Source organism: Conger conger, chromosome 3, assembly GCF_963514075.1.
Source record: "Conger conger chromosome 3, fConCon1.1, whole genome shotgun sequence".
Classification (NCBI taxonomy): domain Eukaryota; kingdom Metazoa; phylum Chordata; class Actinopteri; order Anguilliformes; family Congridae; genus Conger; species Conger conger.
This window is the reverse complement of record NC_083762.1, coordinates 17,900,076-17,927,485: the sequence shown is the minus strand read 5'-3', so window position 1 is coordinate 17,927,485 and position 27,410 is coordinate 17,900,076. Positions and strand designations below refer to the sequence as shown.

The window sequence follows — 27,410 nt, the reverse complement described above, 5'->3', positions numbered from 1 at the left end:
TTTCCCCGGTAACCCTAAATCCACTACGCTGCGCACTTCCACCCGCTCGCCCCGTTCCCAGCCCGGGCCGGGCCCTCACTCACCCTGCTCCCTCCCGGGCCACGATCTTCAGCGAGGCGGGGTTGCGGATCAGCTTGTCCAGGGCGCTGACGATGGCGGCGAATCGGGGCCGGGCGGCTCGCTCCTTCTGCCAGCAGTCCAGCATCAGCTGGTGCAGAGAGGTGGGGCAGTCTGGGGGCGGGGGCAGCCGGTAGTCCTGCTCGATGGCGTTGATGACCTGGGGTCATTAGAAACGGGTTAACACACAAACTAGGGTAACATTTGGGTAACACTTGGGTAAGGTCACATGAACTGACATCTAATGCAGTTGTTAACTACTGATAAAATCTGTAGAGATTTGTGCATACATTTGGACATCAATACTTCATGTCAACAACTATATTAGTTCATGCCAATTCATATTGGAATAAATAAACAGTTAATGTATTTGTTAATAGCTAAATATAAGTTAACCCTGTTTTGCTAATGTATCAATAATCATGTAACTAATTCATTATTAATGTAATTGTTAACGACTAATAAAAAATAATAATTCATATGCTTAATGTATCTGTACATAAGTCATGTCAACAGCTATATTAGTTAAAAGTAAAAAATAATGCATTTATTATAGTCAACTAATTATATGCTTATCCTATGTTTAGCTAATTTATAAGCAATCATGTAACAAATACTTTAGCTAACTAATAACTGGTAATTCATTTGTACATAATTCATTCATGTTAACAACTACATTACTACTAATGCCAATTCATGTGACCTTATTGCAAAATGTTACCTAAACTAGCATTAGAAACATACTTTCTAATAGCTGCCAGTTTTACTTTGGGAGAGCAGTACTATAAAGTATAATGGATAGGGAACTGAACTTAAAATACTAAAAGGATGTAGGTGTAATTCTCAGAACGTATGAACGCTGCTGTTATATCCCTTGAGCAAGGCACTTAACCTGAAACTCTTCAGCCCCGCTGTATAAATGGGTTTTATCTAAAAATGTGAAACACAAAGTTGTGTAAGTTGCTCTGTATAATGTAGTGGGAAAGGTCTGGTGACTGGAGACCGGATCTGCTTGGCTTTGCATTCCCTTTCAAACCTCCCCTGAATCCAATGAATGAGGGCTCCCAGCCCCGACTGTTTTAAAAGGCATTTAGCTTTGTTTTCTGAAAGCCATAAAAAGCAGGGACTGCATTCAGCCGGACTGTTCAGCTGGCCCTGTTGTTAGGGTAAAATGCTTTATGTGTTTGAGGTGGCAAATTATATAACATAATGCAGTGCCAGCTCCACTGTAATTTTGAATGAGTCATCGCCAGCCAGAAGCAATGCAATACTGTGGCATGGAGACATACAGGTCCAGATCTTTTATCTCGTCCAATGCCTACTGTATTATGTTACATGGGACCCCATAGGTTTCAATGGGTTTGGCCCCATACAAGAGGCAAAGGGAGAGAAAAAAAACACACCTCTTTTTTTTCCCCTAAGAGGCATATTCCAGTACAAAACACCCAGTACATTTGAGTTTCTGATCTCTAAGGGGATGGTATCTCATTACCGAAACAATTATATAAGCCAGGTAAATTATCTACTTGATCAAAAGTTTGTATCGCTTTCCCCAGGTGATATGAAAACAATCTTTTCCACGATTCCAGCCGGCCGTGATAAATCATATTTGTCTGCCTATTCTTACGCCAGAAGTCCCATATGTACGCAACCATACGTACAGTATGCAGGTTACTTATGCTCTACAGTGCTCTGCAGAATTCAACAGTCCCCACTTATACATCTCAGGCACGCTAAATGGATGTTAAGTTTAGCAAACAGCAACTGCCCTTAGCAGATCTGGAGCCCTGTGCCCTTGAAGAGGATTTATTAAAGCTGCCCAGAAGGAGCGGGATTAAGGACCCTGGATACAGACACAGCCACACCAGTCCTTAACCGACCGAAACATATCAGCCTACTGGTTTTACTGGCTTTTGGGTTTATACCACTACATTAAAACGAATGCCAGGGTAGTGAATAATGAGACAGCTTCTCGCCAAATCTACTAATGTGCAACTGGGTTTGATTATAGTGGGGGAGTTATACATTCACTAAAGAAGCATGGATATTAACAGAGTGCCAAAGTCCTTCAATTCTCAATTACTCAAAAAGCACTTCATTATGTTCAATCTCTGGAGCTCATTTGAGACATTTCACGGGTCAGATCTCAGGAGTATCTTACTGTATTGCTGACCCTCTTACCCCACTCCCTCCGTGGCTACCAGAGAAGGGTTTTTAATCTGTGCCCAAAACCAGCTTAAAGTTTAAGGGCGTTTGCTGTGACTCAGGATTATGGTATTATGGTATGTCCTATCAGGGTATGTTAGAGCAGCCTCTTCTGGATACACTTTTCAAAATGATCCTTATCTGTCCTGATTTGAATTATCCTGTAATAACATGTATTATGTTGCTCGTTTTATTTGTCTTGCATTTAAAGCTTTTTTCCCCTCATTTCCTGTGTGGTATTTTCTGTCTTGAGTTTTGCTATGAACCAGTGAAAAGCACTGTAAAAATAGTTTTATTGTTTACAAAGACACAGACACACACCCACCAATCCTCACACACACACACACACACACACAGACCCACATACACACACACTGTCACACACAGACCCACATACACACACACACTGTCTCACACACACGCGTGCGCACGCAGAAACACTCACATCCTGGTTGCTCATGTCCCAGTAGGGTCTCTCGCCGAAGGACATGACCTCCCACATGACGATGCCGTAACTCCAGGCGTCCGACGCCGACGTGAACTTGCGGAATGCGATGGCCTCTGGGGCCGTCCAGCGGATGGGGATCTTACCGCCCTGACACGCAGAGAAGACACGGTAAACAACGGCAAACTCCCACGCCACATCACTCAAACAGCGTACGGCTAACAGCGGGCTACAGCCAGCTAAAGCTACACTCTGTATAATCACGTCACCAGAGAGCCCCCCTGTGATGTACAACAGTTTATTTTTCAAAAAAGCCCTGCTGACCACTCAAGCTAGTTGGTAGCTGGTTGACCAGCTCAGACCAGCTCCATACTCAACATGGTTTGACCAGCTCAAGCTACGTTCTGAAACAGCTGTTTCTGGTCATTTCAAGCTGCTTGTAACTGGTGCTCTATTAAAGCACCAAGCAGACCCCTTCATAAAAGCTTTCGCCCTCACCAGTGAAGTACAGGAAAGGGTAGGGGCAGGAGCTGCTAATGCGGGATTAAACACCCAGCATGCAGGTACAGTTTCATACAGAGACAGGGCGTGTGAACCTAGTGTGAGTCCACGGGAGTTATCTTCACATCTTTGTGTGTGAGCTGATGTAGGTGGCCTGGCAGATGAAGGTAAACGTGCAGGGGAGATGGGGAGTGAGATGAGTGCTTTTATCTGTGGATGGGGAGGGGGAACGTACCAGGGAGCTGGTGTAGGTGGGGTCGGAGGAGTTCTCCTGGAGGAAGCGTGACAGGCCAAAGTCGGACACCTTGCACACCAGGTTGCTGTTGACCAGAATGTTCCGGGCCGCCAGGTCCCGGTGCACGTAGCTCATCTCGGAGAGGTACTTCATGCCCGACGCGATGCCGCGCAACATGCCCACCAGCTGGATGGGCGTGAACTGCCCGTCGTTCAGCTGTGAGGACAGAGAGAGCAGAGTTAAACACGGGGACAGAGAGGGAGCAGAGTTAAACACGGGGACAGAAAGGCAGCAGAGTTAAACACAGGGACAGAAAGGGAGCAGAGTTAAACACGGGGACAGAGAGAGAGCAGAATTAAACACAGGGACAGAGAGAGAGCAGAGTTAAACACGGGGACAGAGAGAGCAGAGTTAAACACGGGGACAGAGAGAGAGCAGAGTTAAACACAGGGACAGAGAGGGAGCAGACAGAGTTAAACACGGGGACAGAGAGAGAGCAGAGTTAAACACAGGGACAGAGAGGGAGCAGACAGAGTTAAACACGGGGACAGAGAGAGAGCAGAGTTAAACACAGGGACAGAGAGAGAGCAAGTTAAACACGGGGACAGAGAGAGAGCAGAGTTAAACACAGGGACAGAGAGGGAGCAGACAGAGTTAAACACAGGGACAGAGAGGGAGCAGACAGAGTTAAACACGGGGACAGAGAGAGAGCAGAGTTAAACACGGGGACAGAGAGAGAGCAGAGTTAAACACGGGGACAGAGAGAGGGCAAGTTAAACACGGGGACAGAGAGAAAGCAGAGTTAAACACAGGGACAGAGAGAGAGCAGAGTTAAACACGGGGACAGAGAGGGAGCAGAGTTAAACACGGGGACAGAGAGACAGCAGAGTTAAACACGGGGACAGAGAGAACACCGCAGAGTTAAACACAGGGACCAGGGCGAACGACAGGGGGAGGGGGAATGGAACATTTTACTGCGGAGCACTCTGTACAAGATGACAAAATAACAAAAATTATTATGTCCAGATGTGAGTGAGTGAGTGAGTGTGTGCGTGCGTGTGTGTGTGTGTTTGTGTATGCAAGAGAGACAGACACAGAGAATGCTCATGCTGTTGTAATTTATTGAGGCCGGGCTATACTTCTAAAAGCAAATAGGATGCATTTTTCCTAAAGCACGAATAATGATTATTCCTTGGCCCTGTAACGTACGCTTACATTTGTCCCTCTGCCAAAGTCCGGCTTCAGCCAGAGATGTGACAAAAAACCCTCTGATATAATCTGGAGAGCTCTTTGAGTGCTTCTTCTGCAGATTACCACATGTTCTGGTCGTTCTGAGTTTTTTCTTCTGTCTATATGAATCCTATATTAATCCAAGTCACATGTGCGCCAGTTCAGACAGTAATGAGCCAGCAGCCATACCACCCTGAGCTTCCTCCTGCCTGACGGCTGAAGTTATACAGGGCCGGGTTTGCTTAGCACTCCACTCCAAAAAATGTCCGTCTTAACAAGCCTTTTTAGTCTTGTAATGAGACTTACGATCTTACTTTTTTCTCTCAAGTAAAAAAATATTAGCTGCTTGACATGTTCTTATTCCATTGGCAAGCCTTGAAACAAGTCTTACCTCACTGGCAATATTTTTGTCTTATTTAGCAAAAAAGTTAAAGAAATATGTCCTACAATAACTACTACAATACTTGTTGAGGTAGGTTTTTTTTTTTTTTTTCAGTGTCGGAACTCAGGAAAAACTAGGTGTTGTTTGAAGTGGGATCAGCCTGTATCCTTGTGGCTAAGGTACATGACTGGGACCCGGAAGATTGGTGGTCCAAGCTCCGGTGTAGCCACGATAAGATCCGCACAGCTGCTGGGCCCTTGAGCGAGGCACTTAACCCTGCATTGTTGCAGGGGGGATTGTCCCCTGCTTAGTCTAATCAGATGTAAGTCGCTTTGGATAAAATAACAAATGAATTAAGTCAGTCGGGAGCCTAACTGACCCGGAGGAAAGAGTCCAGAGCCCCGTTCTCCATGTACTCTGTGAGGATCATGACTGGGCAGCTGGCCGTGATGACCCCCTCCAGGTGGATGATGTTGGGATGCTGGAACTGTCCCATGATGCTCGCTTCGCTCAGGAAGTCCCGCCTCTGCTTCTCCGTGTAGCCGCCCTTCAGCGTCTTGATGGCCACGTAGTTCTCCTTCTTCCCCGGGACCCTCAGCCGGCCACGACACACCTCCCCAAACTCACCTAGGGGGTGAGAAAAGAGGAGTAATTAAAGATTAATCACACTCAATATTTCAATATTTGTGCCTACTGCACAACTTCTGAGAAATGCGTCCCGGGGTTGGTGGATTGGTGTGTCAATCTCATTTGCCTTAAGCACTCTAACTAATCAGCTGCCGGCAGTGTTCCGAGCAGTCGACATCCGTAACAGCCGACTGGGTTAAAAATGAAAATGGCCCGCATTAAAATGTTCCACTATGAAGTAGGCAAACAAACACACTTACAGCTAAAAAAACAAACGGTGATCTATAGTGTAATTACCCTTTAAAGGGCAGGGGGGCTGTCTACCAGTAAGGACACAGCATGCAGTATCATCTAAGCACTGACATTAACTGTTTTCAGTGACCTAATTAAATGAAGTTATCGCAGTAGTGGAGATATTACTGTGCTAGTTGGGGGTCAGAGACAGTGAGGATTTAACCCCAGCTGTGCAACATATACTCGAGTTTATTAGCCCCATTAAAGTCCTTAGAAGTTTTGAAATTCCTTTGGTGCACTTGTGAAGCTTGTTGAGCTGATTGCAAATCCGTTGACATTTTTCATATCAGCCAATGTACGAGGCTACAGCATGGGCTTTTCTTAATATACTACTTCAGTCGTTAGCCAAATACGGGTTAAGAGATGTTTTCTATTTGCGATCGATTGGGATTTCAGAAAGGCGGAGGGAATCCTTTCAACCGCTAATCCACCCTCCAAAAAATATTGCGAGGGACTAAGAAAGAGAAGAAAGAGATAGAGAGTAAGACAGAAGCAACAGATTGAGGGAGCAAAAGAGAGACAGAGAGTGAGACAGAATCGACAGATGGAGGCAGAAAAAAGAGAGATGGAGAGTGAGACAGAAGCCACAGATCGAGGGAGTAAAAGAGAGTGAGACAGATCGAGGGAGTAGGAGGGATGGAGAGCGAGGCAGAAGCCACAGATCTGGCCAAACTCACAGGGGAGAGAAAGAGAAGCACTGCAGTCTGTTGTAGCCTGAGGATACACGTGGAGCTCTCCCTACCCCAGCCTCAGATACGGTTACCTTCCACTCATGTCATCAGTGGTATTAATATTACACTGTCCCTCTCTTACTCTGCCACTGGAAATATGAGTGCCTCCACAATTAAAGCACTCCAGGGTATATTAGTGAAGTCATCCAGCTTTCATACACGTTCACCTGACACAGCTGTATTTTATCTGACCCTTTAATCCATAGCTGAGCCATGTAGCTGGTACATTAAAGCCCTTTCAGAAGATACCACTTCAGGAGCAAGCAGTGTGTCACACTTTTCAATGAGGTACATGAATTGGCATTAATTAATGTAATTGTTAACATTAATTAATCGACTTATAAATGCATGAATTAAGCATGAAATTAGCTTTTCATTTATGATGTATTTGTTAACTACTAGCAAATGTATGAGTTATCTGAATATTTCATTAGCAAACGACAGGATACATTTATAATCAGTTAACCATTAACACATATTTTTTGTTAATGGAATGAAAACATTCAAATATGAATTGGCATTAACAAATGTAGTTGTTGACAATTAATGATGTACATGAACACCAGTCGTTCTAACTCAGTAGTTAGAAGTACATTAGTTTATTCAAATGTTATTAAAAATATTAATTCCTGTAACCTTATTGTAAAGTGTTTCGCAACTTCAAACGACAAAATAATAAATTCAGACACCGAAATGGTATGATACAGGAAGAGGAACGGGGTAAAGAAGGGGGTGGGGAGCGTACCGGCTCCAATGACCTCCTCGATCTTGACGAAGGACACGTCTATCTCCTTCGCAAATTCCCGCACCGCCTCGTTGGGGTCCTCGTAGGTGAAGGGGTCAATGTACACCTTAATGCCTGCAACAGATCAATATTGAAATACTATATTTGCTATTAAAATACATTTTAACTTTCTGCACATAGGTCACTGCCAAGCCAGAGTGGTCTGAATGGCCTGTTTTTATCAGTATGGTGTACTTATGCTCTGACTACAGAGAAAGGTACATAGTTTTCAGTTCTCCACCATCCATGACAAATTGAGTCCAGTGTAGGGCTGACATATATAATTGCGTTTTTGGTTATGTAAAAATAATAATGACAGATCGCCTACACGCCCCGTGGCTGCGGTTATTCTTATTCTTATTTTACTATTTTGAAAAATTTTGTTTTGTTATATATCATGCAGCCTTACTCCAGTGCTCTAACCTCTACACCACACACAGGGAATTCTGGGATGATGTCTAGGAAGGCTTACCCTGGCCAATCAGGTACTGTCCGTTCTTGTCGCTGAGCTCTGGGTCCTTCACTCTGCTGTGCTTTCTGTGGGGTGGAGACAGAGTCAGAGGTCAGAGGTCAGAGGTCATCACATACAGCAGCCGCCGCTCGACCGCTCGTCTCTTCCTTCCTGGTCCCCGCCGCTCCCTCCCTTTCCGCCCCAGACCCGTCACCCTCCTGCATTATTCATTCTCCCTGGAGCTTCCTCACGCGGGATTACACCGCCCAGCTCACGGAGCTCACAGCCCGGCCACTTCCTCCGTCTGAAACTCACTTCACCAGCGGAATTCACTTCTGTGAGGGGCCGAGGTATCTCGCACAAATACACCCAGCTAGCAGTTACGTCCATGACCAGAAAACCACGGGTGCTATGTGGGGTCTGGTAGAACTCAACCTTCAACTGTCCGTTCCTCTCTGCACATCACCCCAGGGTTGCTACGGGCCCCACGTTATTAAAGGAATGCTGTTTTCACCCCCCGCTCCTCCTTCATCCACACACTTTATCCCATTCATCTCCTTCTGGTCTCGGGTTTCAGGCCGAAATGACGTCTCGGCCCGACCGGTCGATCGAGTGTTCCCAAAGCTCCCAGGCACTATTAAATGCACCCTAACCCCCCCCCCCGACTGCCACCCCCAGCCCCAAACCGCCCGCCCCTCCGCCCCGGTTCTTTGTCTCCCCCCGCCCCGTCCCTATCCATCTCTGCCCGTTGTGATGAAGGGGCTCCATTAGGGCCTATCCGGGGCCACGCTCCGGGGCCCGCTCCTCCTGGAGGGGCTGAAAATAGCGGGCGGCCGCGCCCAGGCTGTTGGCAGGCCGGGCCGGTGGCTCCCATTGTGCGTGCTCCCGGGGTCAGCGCTATTGTTCAGGCGGGCCCGGGCGGAGCCCGAGCTGGGCGGCTGCATCCTGTCTCTCCCCGCGCTCGCTCTCTCTCGCTCTCTCTCGCTCTCTCTCGCTCTCTCTCGCTCTCTCTCGCTCTCTCTCGCTCCCTCTCGCTCCCTCTCGCTCTACCGCGCAGCCGGGGTCCAGCAGCCAATGGCGTTGCGGTGCCCGCCGCTCAGAGCCGCCCTCTCCCCCCCTCTCCGCACGGTGCCCCCTCTCCTCTCCTCTCCTCTGTCCACTGGACCGCTGCAGCCCTGCTCCTCCCCTGGTTCATGCCCAAGCCTCAACACATCCTGGGGCCCCAAATGCATCGCCCTGCCCCTCTGAACTGCACATTCAACTTTAGCTGCTAGTTTAATACCTTAACTGTCATCCACTCGACCCATTTCATTTCCTGTGATAGATTTCTTATTACATTTCTGTTATATCTATTCTGCCTTTACTTCTCACTAGCCTCCCGAGATTTCTTCCCATCGGGAAGTTTTTTCTCACCACTGTTTGAGGGTCTCTCTCCCCACTAGAGTTTTTTTTTACCTCATATGTTTGCTATTTGAGGGGGTCAGGTCTGCGGTTTGCCCTTTTTCCCCCCTCCTGACAGTCTTCCCACCGGTAAAAAGCGCTATACAAATACAATTGAATTGAACTGAATATGCAACATATTTCACTCTTTTGTAACCATAGACGTCTGTCTCCTGTCGCCATCACCCCCTCCCTCTCTCTACCTCCTTTCCCTCATGCCCGTCTCTCCCTCGTTCCCCCTGTTCTACCCCTCCCCGCGTCTCACCGGAAGCAGAAGATGGAGATGGCGATGATGGAGATGAGCAGCAGCAGGCCCATGGCGGCCAGGACGCCGGTCACCATCAGCTGGGAGTGAGACTCATCTTCTGGGAGAAGAGGGAGGGAGGGAAGGGGGGAGGGATGGAGAGAAAGAGGGAGGAAGGGGAAAAAGAGTAGGGCTATTAATCCCATAACTCAGTGGCTCCATGAAGTACAACAGATATCAGGACTGTAGGTCAGGGCTACCCAAACTGAGTGTCGCGACCCCACCTGATTTGAGAATGGGGTCACCGGAAATGTATTTTGGGGGAGAAAAAGGATCTTTTTTTTTTATGTAAATGTAGGCTACTACGTGACAAACGTCACAGCAACCCCACTATAATAAAGCAATGAGGCCCGAGAGGTTGTAGTATATTGCCAATATAGTCATGACTAAATGGTGTTGTTATACAAGAGGTGTACATTTGTGAGAATTAATTTGGGGTCACATCAGAAAAGGTTTGGGAACTGGAGAGAGGATGAGGGAGAGAGGATGAGGAAGAGAGGACGGGAGACTGACATAACGGTAAGAGAGAAAAACTGGAATGAGCCATTTGTCTAAAGCCTGAGAAAGAAGACAGACAGAGATAGAGAGGCGGGAGGCCTCCAGCAGAGAGGGCTGCAGCTGGGGGGGAGCTCACCGTCAGGCAGGGTGCGGAAGACCGAGGTTCGGCTGAAGATGCCGTACCCGGCCATGGTGCGGGCGCGCACCTGGACCTCGTACTGAGTGGCCCGGCGAAGCTCGCTCAGGACCACCTGGTTGGTCTTGGTCTCTGTGTAGCGCCAGCCCACGTCGTCGTTCTGTTTGTCCTTCAGCAGAGAGGGAGGGAGCGAGGGAGAAGGAGGGTGTGAAAAGAAAGGGCATTTCCATTAGTCTGACACGTTTGGGTCTGGTGACTAATTTCTGAGTTGTTACCGGTGCTCCCTTGTTCTCACGCAGCTAGTGCTGTCTTCTGCTGCTGTCCACACCTTCCCCCTCTCTCCCCCTGCTGTCTCCACCCCACCTTCCCCCTTTCTCCCCCCAAACGCTGCCCTCCACACCTCCTCTCTCACCCTCCCCTCCTCTCCCATCCAGCCCTCCCCGTCTCCACCCCACCTTCCCCCTCTCTCCCCCAAACCCTCCTCTCTGTCCTCTCCACCTTCCCCTCCTCTCCCCTCAAACGCTCCCTTTCACACCTCCCCCCTACCCCTCCTCTCGCACCCCCCTCAAAAGCACCCCTCACTCCCCTCTCTCTCACCTCCACCCACCCCTCCCTCTCTCCCCCCACTCTCGTTCACCTCCACCCTGCCCTGTCTCTCACCCCTCTCCCCTCCCTCTCTCCCCCTCTCCCCTCCTCTCTCACCTTCTCGCAGTAGCGGAGCTGGTACTCCAGGATGTTGTAGTGGGGCTGTGGAGGGGCCTGCCAGTGCAGAGTGAGGCTGCTCTCTGTTGCTCTGCTCCTCTTAATATCAGGAACCGGCACTGGAACTGCGCACACACACGCACACAGACACACACAAAGTCAGTTATACAGGAAAATACACTAATGAGGCTGATAATCAGCGTTCATACTGATAAAGAATCACATCTTCCCCCAACAGCCCTGTCCCACCTCCCTCTTCTCTACTTCACCTAATTTACCCTCCCAGACATTCCACCCAGTGTCTCACTTTAGGATCCCTTCTTGCAACCTGTAACCCCCACCTCTCCACCTCTAACCACGTCAATTATCTTACCATAACTCTGTCCCTTACCCTCCAGACCCTCTCTATGCCCACCCCATCTCCCCCAGACCCTCTGTATGCCCACCCCATCTCCCCCAGACCCTCTGTATGCCCACCCCAGCACCCCCAGACCCCCTGTATGCCCACCTCATCTCCCCCAGACCCCCTGTACGCCCACCCCATCTCCCCCAAACCCTCTGTATGCCCACCCCATCTCCCCCAGACCCTCTGTACGCCCATCCCATCTCCCCCAGACCCCCTGTATGCCCACCCCATCACCCCCAGACCGTCTGTATGCCCACCCCATCTCCTCCAGACCCTCTGTATGCCCACCTCATCTCCCCCAGACCCTCTGTAAGCCCACCCCATGAGCCCCAGACCCTCTGTATGCCCTTCCCATCTCCCCCAGACCCCCTGTGTGCCCACCCCAGCTCCCCCGGGCCCTGTGGCCCCTCACCGTCGCGGCTGGTGGTGATGTTGACGCTCTCGCTGGCCGGCTCGCTCCCGCTCCTCTGAGACACCCCGTTGAGGGCCTGGATGGAGAAGGTGTAGGTGGTGTGGGGCAGCAGGCCCCAGACCACCACCTTGCGGGCGGACAGGCCGCTCTGCGAGGGCCGGTAGCTCACGCTGTCCCCGCAGGAGGAGCAGGGGCCCCCCAGGGCCCCACAGCGCTGGCACTCCACCCTGTAGCTCAGGTCCAGCCGCCCCCCCCCCTCCAGGGGCTCGCTCCACTCCAGCGTCAGCAAGGTGTCGTTGATCTGCGTCACGATGCTACGCGGGGCTGTGGGAGGCTCTGCCGGGGGAGGAGACGTGGGGTCAGGGGTCATACTGCGGCCATTAACATTTTACACAAAACACTCAAGCCCTTGCAGGATTATTACGTCCAAGAAGGAATGTAAACCAACCTAAAGGACTGTATAGTAAATCAACCAACTGCTAGGTCTCAACATTACTCTCTTAATGGACCCAAATGCTATCAACGACAAGAATTAATTATCAGTACAGCACATTATTTAAAAGTGCACCATGATACACCAAGCCCGTGTTAGTTCCTATTAAATACATTTAGAAAATTGAGATTTTTAATCATGATAATTAACCTGGAGTCATTTTGTCACAGAACTGACACATTAATGATGGTGTGAAGTGTAATAATGAGAAAAATACTGCGCTGGAAAATAAAATAATAAAATAAAAGAGAATGTCGGTCGTCTTTATAAACGCAAATGAAACAGGGCTTCATACACAAGGGGGCGAGGGGAGACTGGGCGCACATCGGGTCAGCAAAGGCCGCTAGGCTTTGAAGAACCTGTCCCTTTTCTCTATTCATTACGGTCCAACTGACCTAATTACCACCATAAAAACGGTCCCGGCTATTAGCCAACGCCTGCTGCAACAGCAGTGTCATTGTCATTCAGACTTTTATCCCTTTTTCACACAAGCACTTAGTTTTATTACTGATTAATTTTATTACCGATTTCACAAATGATCTCTTACTGCTTGCTAATTAGCCAAGGCATATGTTCCTGAGAAGACCAATGGAAGGAGGTGTGTTGATGCCGCACTAAACACAGCTGGAGCCTGTTACATCTTCCAACCCCTTTCATCTCCCTCTCATTGAGGGGCTCTGTTTGTGTTTATTCGCCCGTCAAATCCTCCAATAAAAGCCATTTAAAAAAACAAAAACATCTCGCTACAATGACAGAATCTTTCCACTCAAAAATGACCCTGGCTTTGGCTAAAGAATGACATGAAATGTGATGACCGAAAAACAAAATGGCCCCCGTGTAGCGGAGGAAGGAGAGCAGGGATGGAGGACAAAATGAAGGCAGAGACAGAGAAAGTAAGAAAAAAAATGGAGAACAAGTACAGGAGAAAGTTTACTAAACCAAAAACAAATGAGCTGGAGGGAGGAGAGGAATAGAAAGAGACGACCCTTATGGAAGTAGTATACCACCTCACATTGCAAATATGTGGACTTTAAAAAGCATAATGATATATTACACTTCACCACAGTCTATCTAAAAATATTCATTGCAATCATTTGTATATTAGCTCGTGTACAGTTTAGTGTCGCAAAACCTTGCTTATTTACTTCTCAGCATATTCCGGGTCTGTAAGAGAAGAAGGAGAGACACAAAAGAGGAGAGGAAACAGGAACAGAGAGAGAGACAGAGAGAGTGAGGTGGAGAGAGAGTGAGAGAGAGACAGAGAGAGTGAGAGAGAGAGAGAGAGACAGTAAGAGAGAGAGAGACAGTAAGAGAGAGGGAGAGAGAGACAGAGAGAGTCTGGGGGAGAGAGAGAGAGATAGTAAGAGAGAGAGAGAGAGAGACAGTAAGAGAGAGACAGAGAGAGTGTGGGGGAGAGAGAGTGAGAGAGTGAGAGGGAGGAGGGGGTGTACTCACTGGTGCAGTGGACTCCGGGGGGGTCGGACTCTCCGCGGTAGTAGCCCGGTCGACACACGCACACTGCAGAACCCGCCACCGCCGCACTGCTGAACTGAGGGCAGCTCCGACAGAGGCCAGCGCCGGGCCCCGGCTTGAACTGCCCCACTGGGCACGCTGCGGGAGAGAGCAGAGAAAGGCTTCCTCAAACACTGCGACGCTCACACGCCCCGGCGCAAAGAGCTCCGCAGAACAGCACACGCATTCAGAAGAGCCAGGGGACGGCCATCTCCGATTTATCACTGCCAGAACGTATAAACACCACCGCGGATTCACCTCGTCTTCCAGACTAATGAGGAGACCGGCTTTTCAACGGCGTAAACACACATTACTCACGTCTATTCAACTGGAATTTCTTCTGTTAAATAGGTCGCATTACTACTGCCACGGCCACTTGTGTATTTAAGGATGTGTTTTACTCTGCCTCTTAGAGAACTTTCACACAAATCCCTGAATGGCCAGGTACACTGGAAATAGAACTTAGCTTGTGGTTGTCTTCAGGCATTTAAAACGGAATTGTTTTAAATTGGCATTTTGAAACCGAATTACCACAAAAAAAACGAAAAATTTGAAATTAGTTTTTCTTTCAACATTATCCAAGATTTAACCGTGAACAGCACAGGAGAGAACATACAGTGCTTACACAACGATTGCATTAAACGGCCTCTTAACAGTGGACACGGCTGCTAAAGGAAGTCAAGCACAGTCAGACACCCCCCTCCCCCGAGACCCTTAGCTACACACATATGTTCCCCTTTACAGTGACGGAAAGAACAGCAGTTACCCTCCTGAAGACCAAAACCAGGCCAGAACAAAAAACAGCCATTAGACACCCACAGAGGGTCACGCTAAACCTATCTATGTGGCAGAGCAGACCTAGTCCCCCCCCCACCCCCCCTTCTCCAATTTATCAAGTAAAACAATGAAGGTGTGATCCCCCAAGACAGGAAATTTCACATCGGCAAAAAAAAACACAGCATCAGCCTAATCTGTGAATAAGATGACATCATTACAGTTCAAGTGGACCTTCCTTTCCCAGCCGGTAAAAATAGCCCTCTCTTTGTTAGAAGGAAAAATAAAAACATCTCCCAGCCGTAACTTTCTCTCCTTTCTGTCCATGCGCAGCAAATTCCAAATGAACAGACGTCAAGTGGACGACAGCTAATTGGCAGGCAGAGAATTTCACACAGAAAACGAGCTGAGTGACTGAACACTACAGCGCTTCAACACTGCTCAGAGAGTTTATATATAGCCACTGGCTACAGAGACACAGAACAATATTAGCTCTGAGAAACAAGGTTTATACACACTGAGTGACAGGTAACAGAAATACTCTGAGCATGTACTGAGGGAAAGGTTTACAGAGAATGTAAACAAGCTGCCTGACTGGCTGGCCATTTGTGTGCATTTACACTTTACAGAGAATGGGGTTTACAGTGTACACTATAAACAAGACCGGGGTGCCTGGAATCTATGGTGCATTATCACCAGAGAGGCAGAGAGACATTTATACTGTAATGTTTATAACCGAAGTGATGGCAGCACAACGCTCACAGAAAGTGGTTCCCACACGCTCTTAAACCACACATGGAGATTACAGGGACCATGAAAAGAGGGAGAGAGAAGTTTGTACCAGTACTGACATAGCGCTTTTCTAGACACTCAAAGCGCTTACAGTGATCAGGGGGAAACTCGTCTCAACCACCACCAATGTGTAGCACCCACCTGGGTGATGCACGGCTGCCATTTTGCAATTTTGCGCCAGAATGCTCTCCACACACCAATGTAATAGTATACACTGTATGGCTCAAGATTCCTAATGTAGTGCACTACAAAAGGTTTAGTAACTGAACTCCTAAATTTGTAATTAACAGAAATTAGATGTTGCTTAATATGGATTACAGCCATATAAAGGGAAGATTTTAACAAGCTGTGTAATATGCGTTTCATTCATTATTATGGGTGCAACTGTATTATTGATAGGAGATGATATAATTTTAAAGATCATTTTACCAGTTAGAACACTTTTTATTAGGATGATTTTATTAGGGTTAATCTAACTGGAATTCCAATAACATTTAGATTTAATTTAACAAATGTAATAAAACTTAAAATATTTTATTCATTTTATAAGGCAAATGATGTTTGTGTAGTATTCCATGCTTCAATACTACCAAGTTATGGAAATACACAGAAATCCATCCTAGCACAGGGATTTGAATATAAATTTGAATGAGAGAGAGTGAGAGAGAGCTGCTCCCATTATCCTAAACCCAAAACGAGGAATGCCGGCCTATAGTGACCCTTTTACTTACTTTGCTCTGCGAGGGGGGGGGGCAAAGGCACTGACCCTCCTAACACACAAGAGCACAATGGGGAAAGCACAAAAGAGCGCTGCAATTAGCGCAAACAGAGTCAACCACCTGCCGCACTCAGTGTGTGTTGCGTGTGTGTGGGGGGGGGAGGTAGGGGCGTAGAGTGTGTGTGCGTGGGGGGTAGGGACGTAGAGGGAGAGAGTGTGTGTGCGTGTATGTGTGTATGCGTGTGAAGTGCGTGCGTGTGTCTGTGTGTGGGCATGTGCGCCCATGCATGTGAGCGTGCCTGTGTGTTTGTGCGTGGAGGGTAGGGGCAGAGAAAGTGTGTGTGTGTATATGGGTGTGGGTGAGCGTGTGTGTGTGAGTGTGTGAGTGTCTGCATGTGGGGGGTAGGGGCAGAGAAAGTGTGTGTGTGGGTCAGTGTGGGAAAGATTTACGGCCCTTGCGGACCTTGCCCCACATTACAATGATTTGCGCTGCCTGCAGGCTGTCTTGCGTTGACCTGCTGCGTTTCAAAGCATCTGACAACCCAACAGCAACTGGTGTCCTGTCAGTGAGGCATGCTGGATCAGCAATCTGGTAACATGAGAGACCGGGAGTACACACCCTAAAATGTATATATTTTTCAATTCCATAGGAAAGGTGGAGGTTTAAAGGCTCCTCATTATCATACCAGGAAATAGTTTTCAAAGTTTGTATCGAACGACGACAGTACTTCTGGCCTACGCTGTGCAGTCAGCTCCTTGTTCAGTTTAATAATAAAACTATCTGAGTGTTACACGGGCACGTAGCTGCAGCAGGGTGTACGCGTTAGCGCAGGCAGCATAACAGCGAGCGCTTTGCTCCCACATTCTCTCAGTGCCGCGGTAATGTGCGCATTTGCTTGTAGATCATGAGGGCGCGCGCGAATGCGAATCTATAAACGTCCGCTCGCATCCCCGCAAGTGTCATTCCGAATGTGTCTTTGTGCGCCGCGGCTATAAACTGCCCCCCTCGCTCATTTATGTTCTACTGCCCCCCTACACCCCCCTCCACCCCCCTCCGGGTCAGACAGAACTCCCTCTGTTTCCCCGGCCCCGCATCCCCCCTTCCCTTCCCGCTGCCTCAGAGACTATCTCCGCCACCAGCCCTCTCGCGTGAAATAATGAGAAAAACAAGCAATCTGGATCCAATACACCCGCCATTCCCCTCCCAAACTGCATTACCCATTTTAATAAGCTAATTTGATTGAAGTCAATTTTAAACATGACGCAGTAAAATTTTACGAGTCCGTATACTGCCCTTCAATCATCTCTAATGTCCCAAACATCCTTCTCTTCCCTTTTATTTTTGTGTGACTCAGTTTCATTATTGGGGTGGATGTGAAACAGCTGTGGCCATTGAGACGGGAACAGTGGTGGGTTTGGTATGTGGTGGGGTGGGGGGGGGAGACACACACACGCACACACACACTGCCCTTTTTCACTCCCCCATAGCTGAGAAAACCGCACAGATGCCTATGCCAGTCCTATCACATCACACCCAGCACAATACCTGAGAGCTCTTAATGCCTGCGCTGGGATTGGGTGGGGCGGGTTACGGGTAATCTGACCCACCGGGGAGCACACGCCCTTTCCGTGAAGATCGCCCCCCTCCCTTTTTTCCGCACTCTTCCCTCACCTCCTCCCTCCCTCCTTCCCTCTCTCTCTTTTGATGTGGAGAGAGCTGCCATCTCACTAGCCTGCCGCACCTCCCTGAATCGGGCGCTTCCCGTTCACAGGTGCTTTAATGGCGATTCCGCCCATTCCGCAGGGCTTCAGAGGCCCAGGCAGTTGACCCCCCGCGACCCCACTCACTCCGCCCCCTCCCACTCCGAGCCTGCTCCCCCTCCCCCTCCTCATTGTCTCATTGTTTTTACTCCTGCCTGAAACCAGGGCGCGTTCTGCCCCTCTAAACCCCTCTTTCTCTGGCAGGTCTTAACCTTTCCCTTCACAGGAGCACCTCCAGATTTAGGGGAGGACTGACCAGATGTTGACCGCCTGGTACCTCCTCCTGCTTTATCTACTCTAGTTACCGCAAGACGCTTGTGCCGAGGAAAGGATTAGGGAGACCGCATACTTCAAGTTAAATCCGTATTCATCTGCTAATAAATGCCGAAAAAAATTAACGGACAGTGGACTGGAGAGTGTTATTTATGCAGATGTTCATTAATTATTAAAACACAACAGTGTCATCGCATTGCGTTTTCCCTTCGCTTGTCGATGAAATCGCACATGTGGCACATGTACATGTAACTCAAACCAGCAGCAAGCCTGCTGGACCACTAACAACCAACGCATGACTCAATAATGCTGAGGGGCCTCGGACCAGATGCAAAATGAAAAGAAGCAATATAATTGACCCATTTTAATGATGACACATGTGAAAACACAATCCAAACTCGGGTTACAACGCACTACGTCCTCCAGGGTATTGAGGTATGGGAGCACAAGGAATTTCTTAAATGAAAAGAGAAAAATAACATAAAAAGGCTCCACCCAGGTCAGAAGGGGAAAACACACCAGATATGGGAGGTGGTTTTCGGACAAGTGCCAGAACGCGGTGACAAACATGGTAAATTATTCTGTCACTCACGGTGTTTAATGCTTCCAGCGAGGGTATTTAGACGATAAAACTATAAGGCTGTGGCGAAAACGGACAAAATGACAGTGAGAAAGAAGAGATTCAGGTACACCTGAAATTCAGTACACAAACTACACATTCAGTGTCGACCGAGTGAGATCCTCCTAGCCTCACGCGCTTTTGAAAAATGGAGTCACACTCCATTTCGTTAAATGGAGTCTTCCGCATTTACTTTGGTGCTGCTTCCTGATTTATAACTGTCAAGGACATTAATATATTAAGTGCTAAAGGACCGACCCAACAGATCCAAGCCCAGAATCACTTATGTTTCACAGTTCTGTTCCAACACACAATGCCACAATTGCAGCTCTCAAAACTGAATGGTTACTGGCAAAGTTAAACTCCAGTTCTGCTTGAGCAGAGAGCCACATGAGGCTAAGTGCAAGGCTGTTTCACAGGCTAAAACTCCACACGCAAAAAACTGCATTCCTCAGCTTTTGAGGTAAAACTATAATCTAAGAAAAAAAAACTTCATTAAGCCAATTATTAATTAAAATTAAATTAAAACAACAAATCTTTGCTGGGTCAGTGTGTACGCATATACTCTTATTTGAAAAATATAACTGTTGTAAAGACAATGAGGCCATGTTACCAACTTGTTAAGAGTTCAATCTGTTTTTCAATAGTTCTTTTTCATTTAAACTAGTTGAATCACTTTAAATATTGTGCTACTCTGAATGGATTGGACGGTAAAGACGCGTCGTGCTGGAAAACATCTCAAACATATCCTGCCGCATACCGGACTGACGCCCTTGGAGCGGGGTACCTTAAAGAGGATAGAATGCAGGGAAAGGTTCAAACAGTTATGTTCTGCCTCTGGGATTCATTAAAAAAAAACAGGGTGAGAAATAAATTCTCCTCCCCACAATCCACTCTTTCGCACACGTAAACAGTTTGCCCTCTTCTGCTCTCTCTCTCATTTTAAAGAAGGCAAACTTCAGCATATATCTATCTCTTCTTACCCTAACAACCCCCTTCACTTAATAAGGCCCAGCCTGGCACACACATACTGTCTGCGTGCCTGGATATATTTATCTATTTATACACCCCATAAGAAAGGTTGTATTTAAAGCAGCTTGCTTCAGGGCCTGGGTATGAAAATTGGTGTGTGTTTGAGTGTGTGTGTACGCAATATGTATGAATGTTGTTTCTGTATGTTGTTTCTGTGTCTTTCTGCATATGGCAAATAACATACAATTTATGTGATTATATAAATTAATTTGCAGGTTTAACATGCTGTGTGTGTGAGTGTGTGTGCGTGTGTGTGTGTGTGTGTGTGTGTGTGCGCCTGCGTGTGTGTGTGGTGTGTGTGTGTGTGTGTGTGTGTCTGTGTGTTTGCCTGTGTCTCGCTCCACTGCCACTGAAAGCTACAAACAGACAGAAATGGCTCCAAAGCCACTGCAGCTCTAACCAGGACCAGCCCACTCAAAGCCGCAACAGCACTAACCCCACCTTCACCAAGCTATCCTAGTCTTCTCACCCTCCTGCACCGAGCTATCCTAGTCCTCTCATCCTCCTGCACCGAGCTATCCTAGTCCTCTCATCCTCCTGCACCGAGCCGTGCCATCCTACCACTGTTCCAGTGTTAGTCTCTGCCATTCCTCCGCTCTCATCCTCAGACACACACCCAGGGACCGTCAAATTACAGTCCTCTAGGGTCAGGACCTGCTGCTTTTCCACCCTCTCTCCACCTGGGAGACAGGTGTGAAGACAGTCTGGCCAATCAGTATCACTAATTGCTCAGTAATTACCTGGGAGAAGAGGATACCAGGGCGAACAGGTCTGCCGTACACTGAATCAGACCTGGCTCAAATACGTAATTGTTTTGGACTCAAATACGTTTCTACACTTTACTGAGCTTGTCTGGTGTTCTGGAACCTATGAAATACACTCAAAAAGTGCAGGCCGCTGTTTGACTCAATTGCACCAGGCAAGATATCAATCGAGCACAGAAAAGTATTAAGTTAAACTGAGTCTTCTACGTTTTCTTTGGAGTAGCTTCCTGATTTATAACTGTCAAGAACATGAATATATGAAGTGCTAAAGGACTGGCCCAACAGACCCAAACCCAAAATCCACAGTTTTGTTTCAACACACAATGCCACAACTCCAGCTCTCATAACTGAGTGGTTGCTGGCAAAGTTAAACTTCAAAGTTTGAATCCAGAAGAATTACGAATCCGGAACAATGGAATCCGGAACAATCAAATCTAGAAGAATAACCAATCCAGAACAATGGAATCCAGAAGCATTACGGATCCAGAACACGGATCATAGGCCAGAAGGCCTCTCACCTCGGCAGCTCACGTCGGTGTCCACGGGCTCGTAGCCGGGTGTGCAGGCGCAGTTGGTGGTGGGGTGGTCCACCCACTGGCCGTCCTCCCCGCAGAACATGTGAGGCGGGGCGGGCTGAACGCCGGGCTGCAGGGCGTGGTCCACGCAGCGGCCCTGCGCCTGCTGCACCAGCGTGTGCGGCACCGTCTCGGGGAAGTAGGAGAAGGAGCGCGTGAGGGCCGGGCACTTCTTGAAGAAGACGCGCACCGACAGCAGGGCCATGCAGGCCCCCTGCGCCTGGAAGGCCAGGTAGAAGCCCCGCTTGGACAGCGGGCCCAGACGCAGCGTCTTTATGTTCGACTTGCGCTCCCCGCCCTTCCGCAGGAGGAAGTCTGCTGCCACCGTGTCCACCTGGAGGGACAGAGAGCGGAGAGGAGGAGACGGGGAGGATAGGAGGGGAGAGAGAGGAGAAGAGGAGAAGAGGGGAGAGGAGAGGAAAGCAGAGGAGAGGAGAAGAGGAAAGAGGAGAAGAGAGGGTAGAGGTGGAGAGAAGGGGACATGAACAGAGGAGGGGAAATGAGAGAAGAATGGATGAGGGGGAGAAGGGGAGAAGAGAGGAGAGGAGCAGAGAGGAGATAGGAGAAGAATTTGGCTTTAGCAGAGCTCAAGCTCACAAAGCAATTACAAACTGATTTAATGAAATTATTTTGTTTGTTTAGCAGACAGTGTTTACACATTTACATATTACAAATGACTGGCTGTTAATGAGCTGAGGAGAGCAGAGGTTTCCTTCCCTGCCCTTCTGACTCCAGGCATCAATTATTCATAATCCAATAAGCCAATTGGCTGTAAAATTAAAACAATAAATTATTAATACTCATTCCCAGTCAAATGTGGTCCAAGCTAAAAAACTAATAAATAAAAGTTGTTATGGCCATACCACAAAGAGCTTACTGGGTGTGCTATTCGAAGCACACTGCAGGGTTAATGGTGAGGAATGAGCCCAAATACCATTACTCAAATATGTTTCAATGAAATAACCAACCATCCAATTACTTGATTCGGTCTGGTAATACTTATTAAATCATAAAAAGTTTAAGAACAGTCCGGAATTTTAATCTCATCAATGAAGGATTGTCCATGCACGCAATGTGGAATAAGAGATAATTCATTTCCGTTTAGATTTTATGCCAGGAAGATTGACTGAAGGCAGATGTATATGCAGCCACTGCATTGTTTACGTGGGACCCAAGTTCCATAAAGTGTACAGGAGAAAGAAAATCAAAGTTCATTTTGAATACTCGGTCTTGGGAGCCACAGAATATCTGAATTGCAAATGAATCATAATGCACAGCTCCTGTATCCACAAGCAATGCTCACGTACAGCCCCAGTATGCGCAAGCACTGCTCAGGCACAGCTGTTACTGAGGCAGGATGGACCCTTGGGGCACCCCTATCACACCGATTCTGCAGCAGAAGTCTTTACATTAAGCTGTAGCAGCCACGAGCAGGGTTTTCAGCCCATCCAACTGTTTTTATGCAAATTCCAAATTTGCGCATGAGTGAAAACGAAATTAGTTTTTTTTTTTTTTTTAGTTTCTAGAAAGCTTAGCCGAGGTAGAAATACCAGACTGGGCCTGGACTAGGCCGGGGCTCACCTTGGTGTAGGGGTTCTCCATCCAGGGCGGGTGGCTGGACGTGGCCTCGTCCGAGTCGGCCTGGTAGTAGAAGAGGTTGAAGGTCTCCTTGCAGCTGCGGTGGTGCGAGGGGAGCGAGGAGCACTCCATCATGGTGAAGCGCAGCTCAGCGTACACCTGAGTGGCCCCCCGCCGCTGGATCAGCGTGCTGCGCAGCCAGTGGTTCCCTGAGCTGTCCCCCGGGCACACCTGATAGGTCCGCACGCTGTTGCTCTCCTCGTCCAATCCGCTCACCTCCTCCCACTGAGGGAGGCGCCAAAGGGGAAATAATCGAGTGAGTTCGGCTTTATAATTGTGAGAGAGTGTATAGCCAGGTGTATGCGTACACAGTATATAGCTATATGCATATGCATGGGTAAAAGTTAAAAAGGGTAATAGTTAAATAGGGTAAAATTGAAATGGGGTAAAAGTTCAATGGCATTTAGGAAAAGGGGAGAGACTGAAAGACAGAAGCAGAGAGAAATGGAGAGAGAGAGAGCGAGAGAGAGCAGGGATAGCACTGGACACACCTCTGGTTCCAACTGGGGGTAGATGGTCCACTTAAGGTCCGAGGTCTCCAGCTTTGTGTTCATCAGGACTTCTGTGTGAGAGAAAGAGAGGTGGACTTAGAGCAGTGCAAGAGAACAGCAGGGCACCATGGTACGTTACAGCAAGGTACCGCCTAGTATGGTACAATACACCATGGTAAAACAGTATGGTAGAGTACGGTACAGCCCAGCAAGTGCACAACTTTGCTCTGAGCGCAGTGTAACTTTTTCAGTCTCTTCACTTCAGTGTGAGCCGTCGTGTGAGGGTGACATGAAGCTATGTGAAATGGCGTCTCTGTCAGTGCGCACGCCGTGCTGTGGTAAAGGTGGAAGGCGCACAGGAAAGCGTGTCACTGAGGAGGCTGAGCTGTGGAGTCATACTGTAAGTCCAACAGCTGACAGAAAGAGAGATTAGAGAATAAAAGATTTTCAGGTTCTCCTCTCCTCTCTCCTTTTCCCCTCATTTTAAAAATAACCTGCTGAAAAACCCTTATATCCCATGAGGCGAGGAAGAGAGAAATAGAGAAAATGAGAGACACAGAGAGAGGAGGGTATAATAGTTGTAACATTGAACTGCTTCAATTCTACCCCTAATACAGGCTGAGAATAGTCTACCCACAGCACACAGAATACACACACTATAAAGACACACAGGCTACACACTCACACACACTACAAAGACACACAAACACACACACACACACTAATTACACATCACACTAATGCAGTCTACAGAATGGTGAAGTGTACAATGCACAGTATACATCTATACACACACAGTCTGCACTTTATCTACACACTAGAGATACACACAGAGAGTATGCACGCACACGCACACACACACGCACGTGCATACACACACGCAAAGACACACACACAGTGCCCGTTGTCTCAGAGCTCTGATTAAAAATGAATTGGCTTTCTGTAATCTCTGGCCTCTAGCCCCAGGCACTCTCTCAATCACTCCTGGCGGTTCAATAGCAGCCAGAGAAACCCAGCTTTCTTCCTCCGATTGAGCCGTTCGATATAAAACAGCGCCGTAACTGGAAAACGTATAAATGTCAAGGACAAGTGGAACTGAAATGAATCGAATAAAAGCTTTGAAATAAGCTAGCCCACCCACCACCCCCCCCCCCCCCCCCCCGTTCTCAGCACATGCACATAAAAAGGCATTTTTATGCACAGATCATAATACATCATTGCTCTTTAATCTGCTGGGGATTTATACATGTATAAACACCGCACACATGTGGGGAACCACCGAGTCCAGAGGGGTTTCCAGGAGGACTCTAGCTCATGTGACACAGAGCCCCAGACCCCCCCCCCCCCCCTTCCCCTTAATGCACAGCGATCCAGAACTCCAGCCGCCACTTGAGCGTGTTCATCCCGCCCCATCGAGAACGCCGCTCAAACGAAACGCAAGCCCGGGCCGGGGAGGGGAGAGCCCGCTCCCGAACACAGACATCCCTCTCTGCCCCACGTCGCGCCCCCCGCTCTCCCTCTCCACGCCCGTGACCTCAACCACCGCTCCGGTCGCTCTCCTCCACGCGACTGTGGGAACGCCGCGAACGTCCAGACTGTTATCTCCCCGCACTGGTCTCCCCGCCTCTCTCCCCCCTTCCCTCCGTGACACTACGGCCCCTTCTGCCAGTCTTCTCTCTCTCTCTCTCTCCCTCCCTCTCCAGTCATCCCTCGCTCTCTCGCTCCCCCCTGTGTGGAGGCTGCAGAGAGCTGATAATCGCACTCCAGCGCTGGGAATAAAGGATCAGCTCAGTGGAGGAAACAGAGACGAGGAAAGGGGGGAGAGAAGGAGAACAGATAGCAGGGGAGGAAAGAGGGGGAGAGAAACGAGCCAGGTTTCACTGAGGAGGGAGGGGCGGGGACGAAAAGCAAGGAAAGGTGGAATACGGAGGGAAAGGGGGGAGGAAGAAAGAAAAAAGCGGAAGAAAGCGAGAGGACAGTGGAAGAGAAAGGGACGGGTTGGGGCAGGGCTGGAGATACATAAACGTAATTTGGGGACGGCTGAGATGAGAAGTTGTTTGTTCATGTTTAATTAATGGCCGCTTTGTTTATTGCGCTCTTTTCCATTTATATTATGCTCCATTTCTGCTCCGCGCCATTTTAAGAGCCCTGGCAAAGCTGCGGCACTCAACGCCGGCCGATAAATCTGGATTTTGGAAATGAGAGAAGGAAGCGGAGAGAGCAAGAGAGGATGAGAGCGACACGCAAAGTAAAACGGGGAAACTTTAAACTTTAAAACTTTACACTGAAATGAATTCAAAAACAGAGCAGGAGCGCAGCGAACTGAGAAAGGAGATAGAGATGTGGAAAGAGCAGGGATGAGGGAGACAGGTTAGGCAGGGGAGGCGGGGGGTAACGTTTGAGGGAGAGGAGAGGTGAGTGTGGAGGTAACAGAGGCCCAGCTCAAACAGGCCAGTGTGTGCTTGCTCCTTGTGCGGTTAGAAAGAAACAACAACCAGGGGGCCTAAGTGCAAACTCACTCTCTCTCTCTCTCTCTCATACATACAGATGCGCACACACACACACAAACGTGTACACACACAGCGACATGCACGCACGCGCACGCGCACACACACTTTAATTCTGCCCTTAGGCTCTGCTTATCCCGGGATTATAGCAGTGAACCCCCGAAAGTCCCCTTTGATAGCTAAAGTTAGACTGGTGAGCTCTTGAACAATGCTTGAGATTGCGTGTGTGAGATTATGTGGGGAGAGTACATGTGCGTGTACTAATGGTGGAGTCCTATAGCTCCCGAGTTTAAAGTGGCTCTGTCATTAAGTTTATGAGTCAAGCTGCGTGTGCATTTGCATGCGTGCATGCGTGTGTGTACAGGCGTTGCTACGGAGCATCCCATAATAAACAGGAGTTTCCATTAAAGGAGAACAGCAGGGGCTGACTCCAGGCAGCACCCTCAGACTGAGCTCACCGTCTGCCTGCATGCCCCAACTTCACCAGGGCCATTACGGCAAGGGAGGGCTACACGCACACACATGCCCACACACACACACAAACACAGAGACAAACACACACAGTCACAATCCAACTCACACACACACAAACACAGAGACAAACACAGTCACAATCCAATTCTCACACACACACACACACACACAAACACACACAGTCACCCCCACACAAACACACAGACAAACACACAGTCACACTCACAATCACACACATATACACGCGCACACACTCAGTGACGCAGACGCGCGCACACACAGGTACGCTCTCAGTGACACACACAGGTACACTCTCAGTGACACACATCCGTGCAGACAGTGACACACTACGTATGGTAACTCCAGAGAGGCTGACGCACACAAGGTGTTTTGACTGGGCGCCGGGGCCAAGCAGCACCCGCCCGGGCAGATCAGGTGTCTACGTCACCGTCGGACAGCCCGTGCCCGGGAGCACATACTCCAGTGACGACAGACCGCATGACACACACACACAAGCGTGTTATAACCAAGCGCACACCCTCCGGTGCCGTAAGGGGTGACGTCACTCCATCCTGACAGACTGGGGTTGAGAGAGAACAGAGGCCAGCCCAGGCCTATACCTACAGCACCTCTTCATTAGCACACTCACACCATCCCGCACCAGGAGCCATAGTTCATGTCTGTCTGCGGCGCTCAACTGTTACTGGACATCATTTGGAGGTTAGCAGGAACATCCAAGAAAACTGAAGACATTCACACCTAACTCTCTCTCTCTCTCTCTCAGACTCAGACACACACATGAGCACACACATGCGCACACACATGCGCGCACACATGCGCGCACACATGCGCGCACACATGCGCGCACACACACACACACACACACACACACCGTCTCCCTTATTTATATAAAAAAGTTTCCTGTTGTAAATCACACGACGACTCCAGCCAGCTGAGAGAAGTCAGCTCGCAGCCCGCGTCCCTGTAAATTACAGTGTGATGACTTTTTCACTTTCCTCTAACTCGTCTCTTTTCCTCTCTGTTTTCCTGCCCGTGCCTCCCCGGCTCTGGAGCGGAACGGGGAAAT

The 27,410-nt window shown here is 48.6% G+C and overlaps 1 protein-coding gene across 2 annotated transcripts in view; it reads right to left on the bottom strand.

The window, feature by feature from the left end:
• Positions 1 to 27,410, bottom strand: part of LOC133123291 (ephrin type-B receptor 4a-like) — a 43,119-nt gene that overhangs the window by 4,453 nt on the left and 11,256 nt on the right. Inside the window, exons 2-15 of one of the 2 annotated variants that reach the window (XM_061233636.1) lie at positions 23,343 to 23,413; positions 22,795 to 23,076; positions 21,157 to 21,547; positions 13,849 to 14,004; positions 11,901 to 12,236; positions 11,083 to 11,207; positions 10,381 to 10,549; positions 9,708 to 9,807; positions 8,024 to 8,088; positions 7,513 to 7,626; positions 5,495 to 5,742; positions 3,504 to 3,719; positions 2,768 to 2,917; positions 84 to 277 (exon numbers count right to left, since the gene is read on the bottom strand). In XM_061233636.1, the coding sequence (XP_061089620.1) occupies positions 84 to 277; positions 2,768 to 2,917; positions 3,504 to 3,719; positions 5,495 to 5,742; positions 7,513 to 7,626; positions 8,024 to 8,088; positions 9,708 to 9,807; positions 10,381 to 10,549; positions 11,083 to 11,207; positions 11,901 to 12,236; positions 13,849 to 14,004; positions 21,157 to 21,547; positions 22,795 to 23,076; positions 23,343 to 23,413 (2,617 nt within the window). The remainder of the gene's footprint in view (positions 1 to 83; positions 278 to 2,767; positions 2,918 to 3,503; positions 3,720 to 5,494; positions 5,743 to 7,512; positions 7,627 to 8,023; positions 8,089 to 9,707; positions 9,808 to 10,380; positions 10,550 to 11,082; positions 11,208 to 11,900; positions 12,237 to 13,848; positions 14,005 to 21,156; positions 21,548 to 22,794; positions 23,077 to 23,342; positions 23,414 to 27,410) is intronic. The other variant, XM_061233637.1, reaches the window with a different exon arrangement.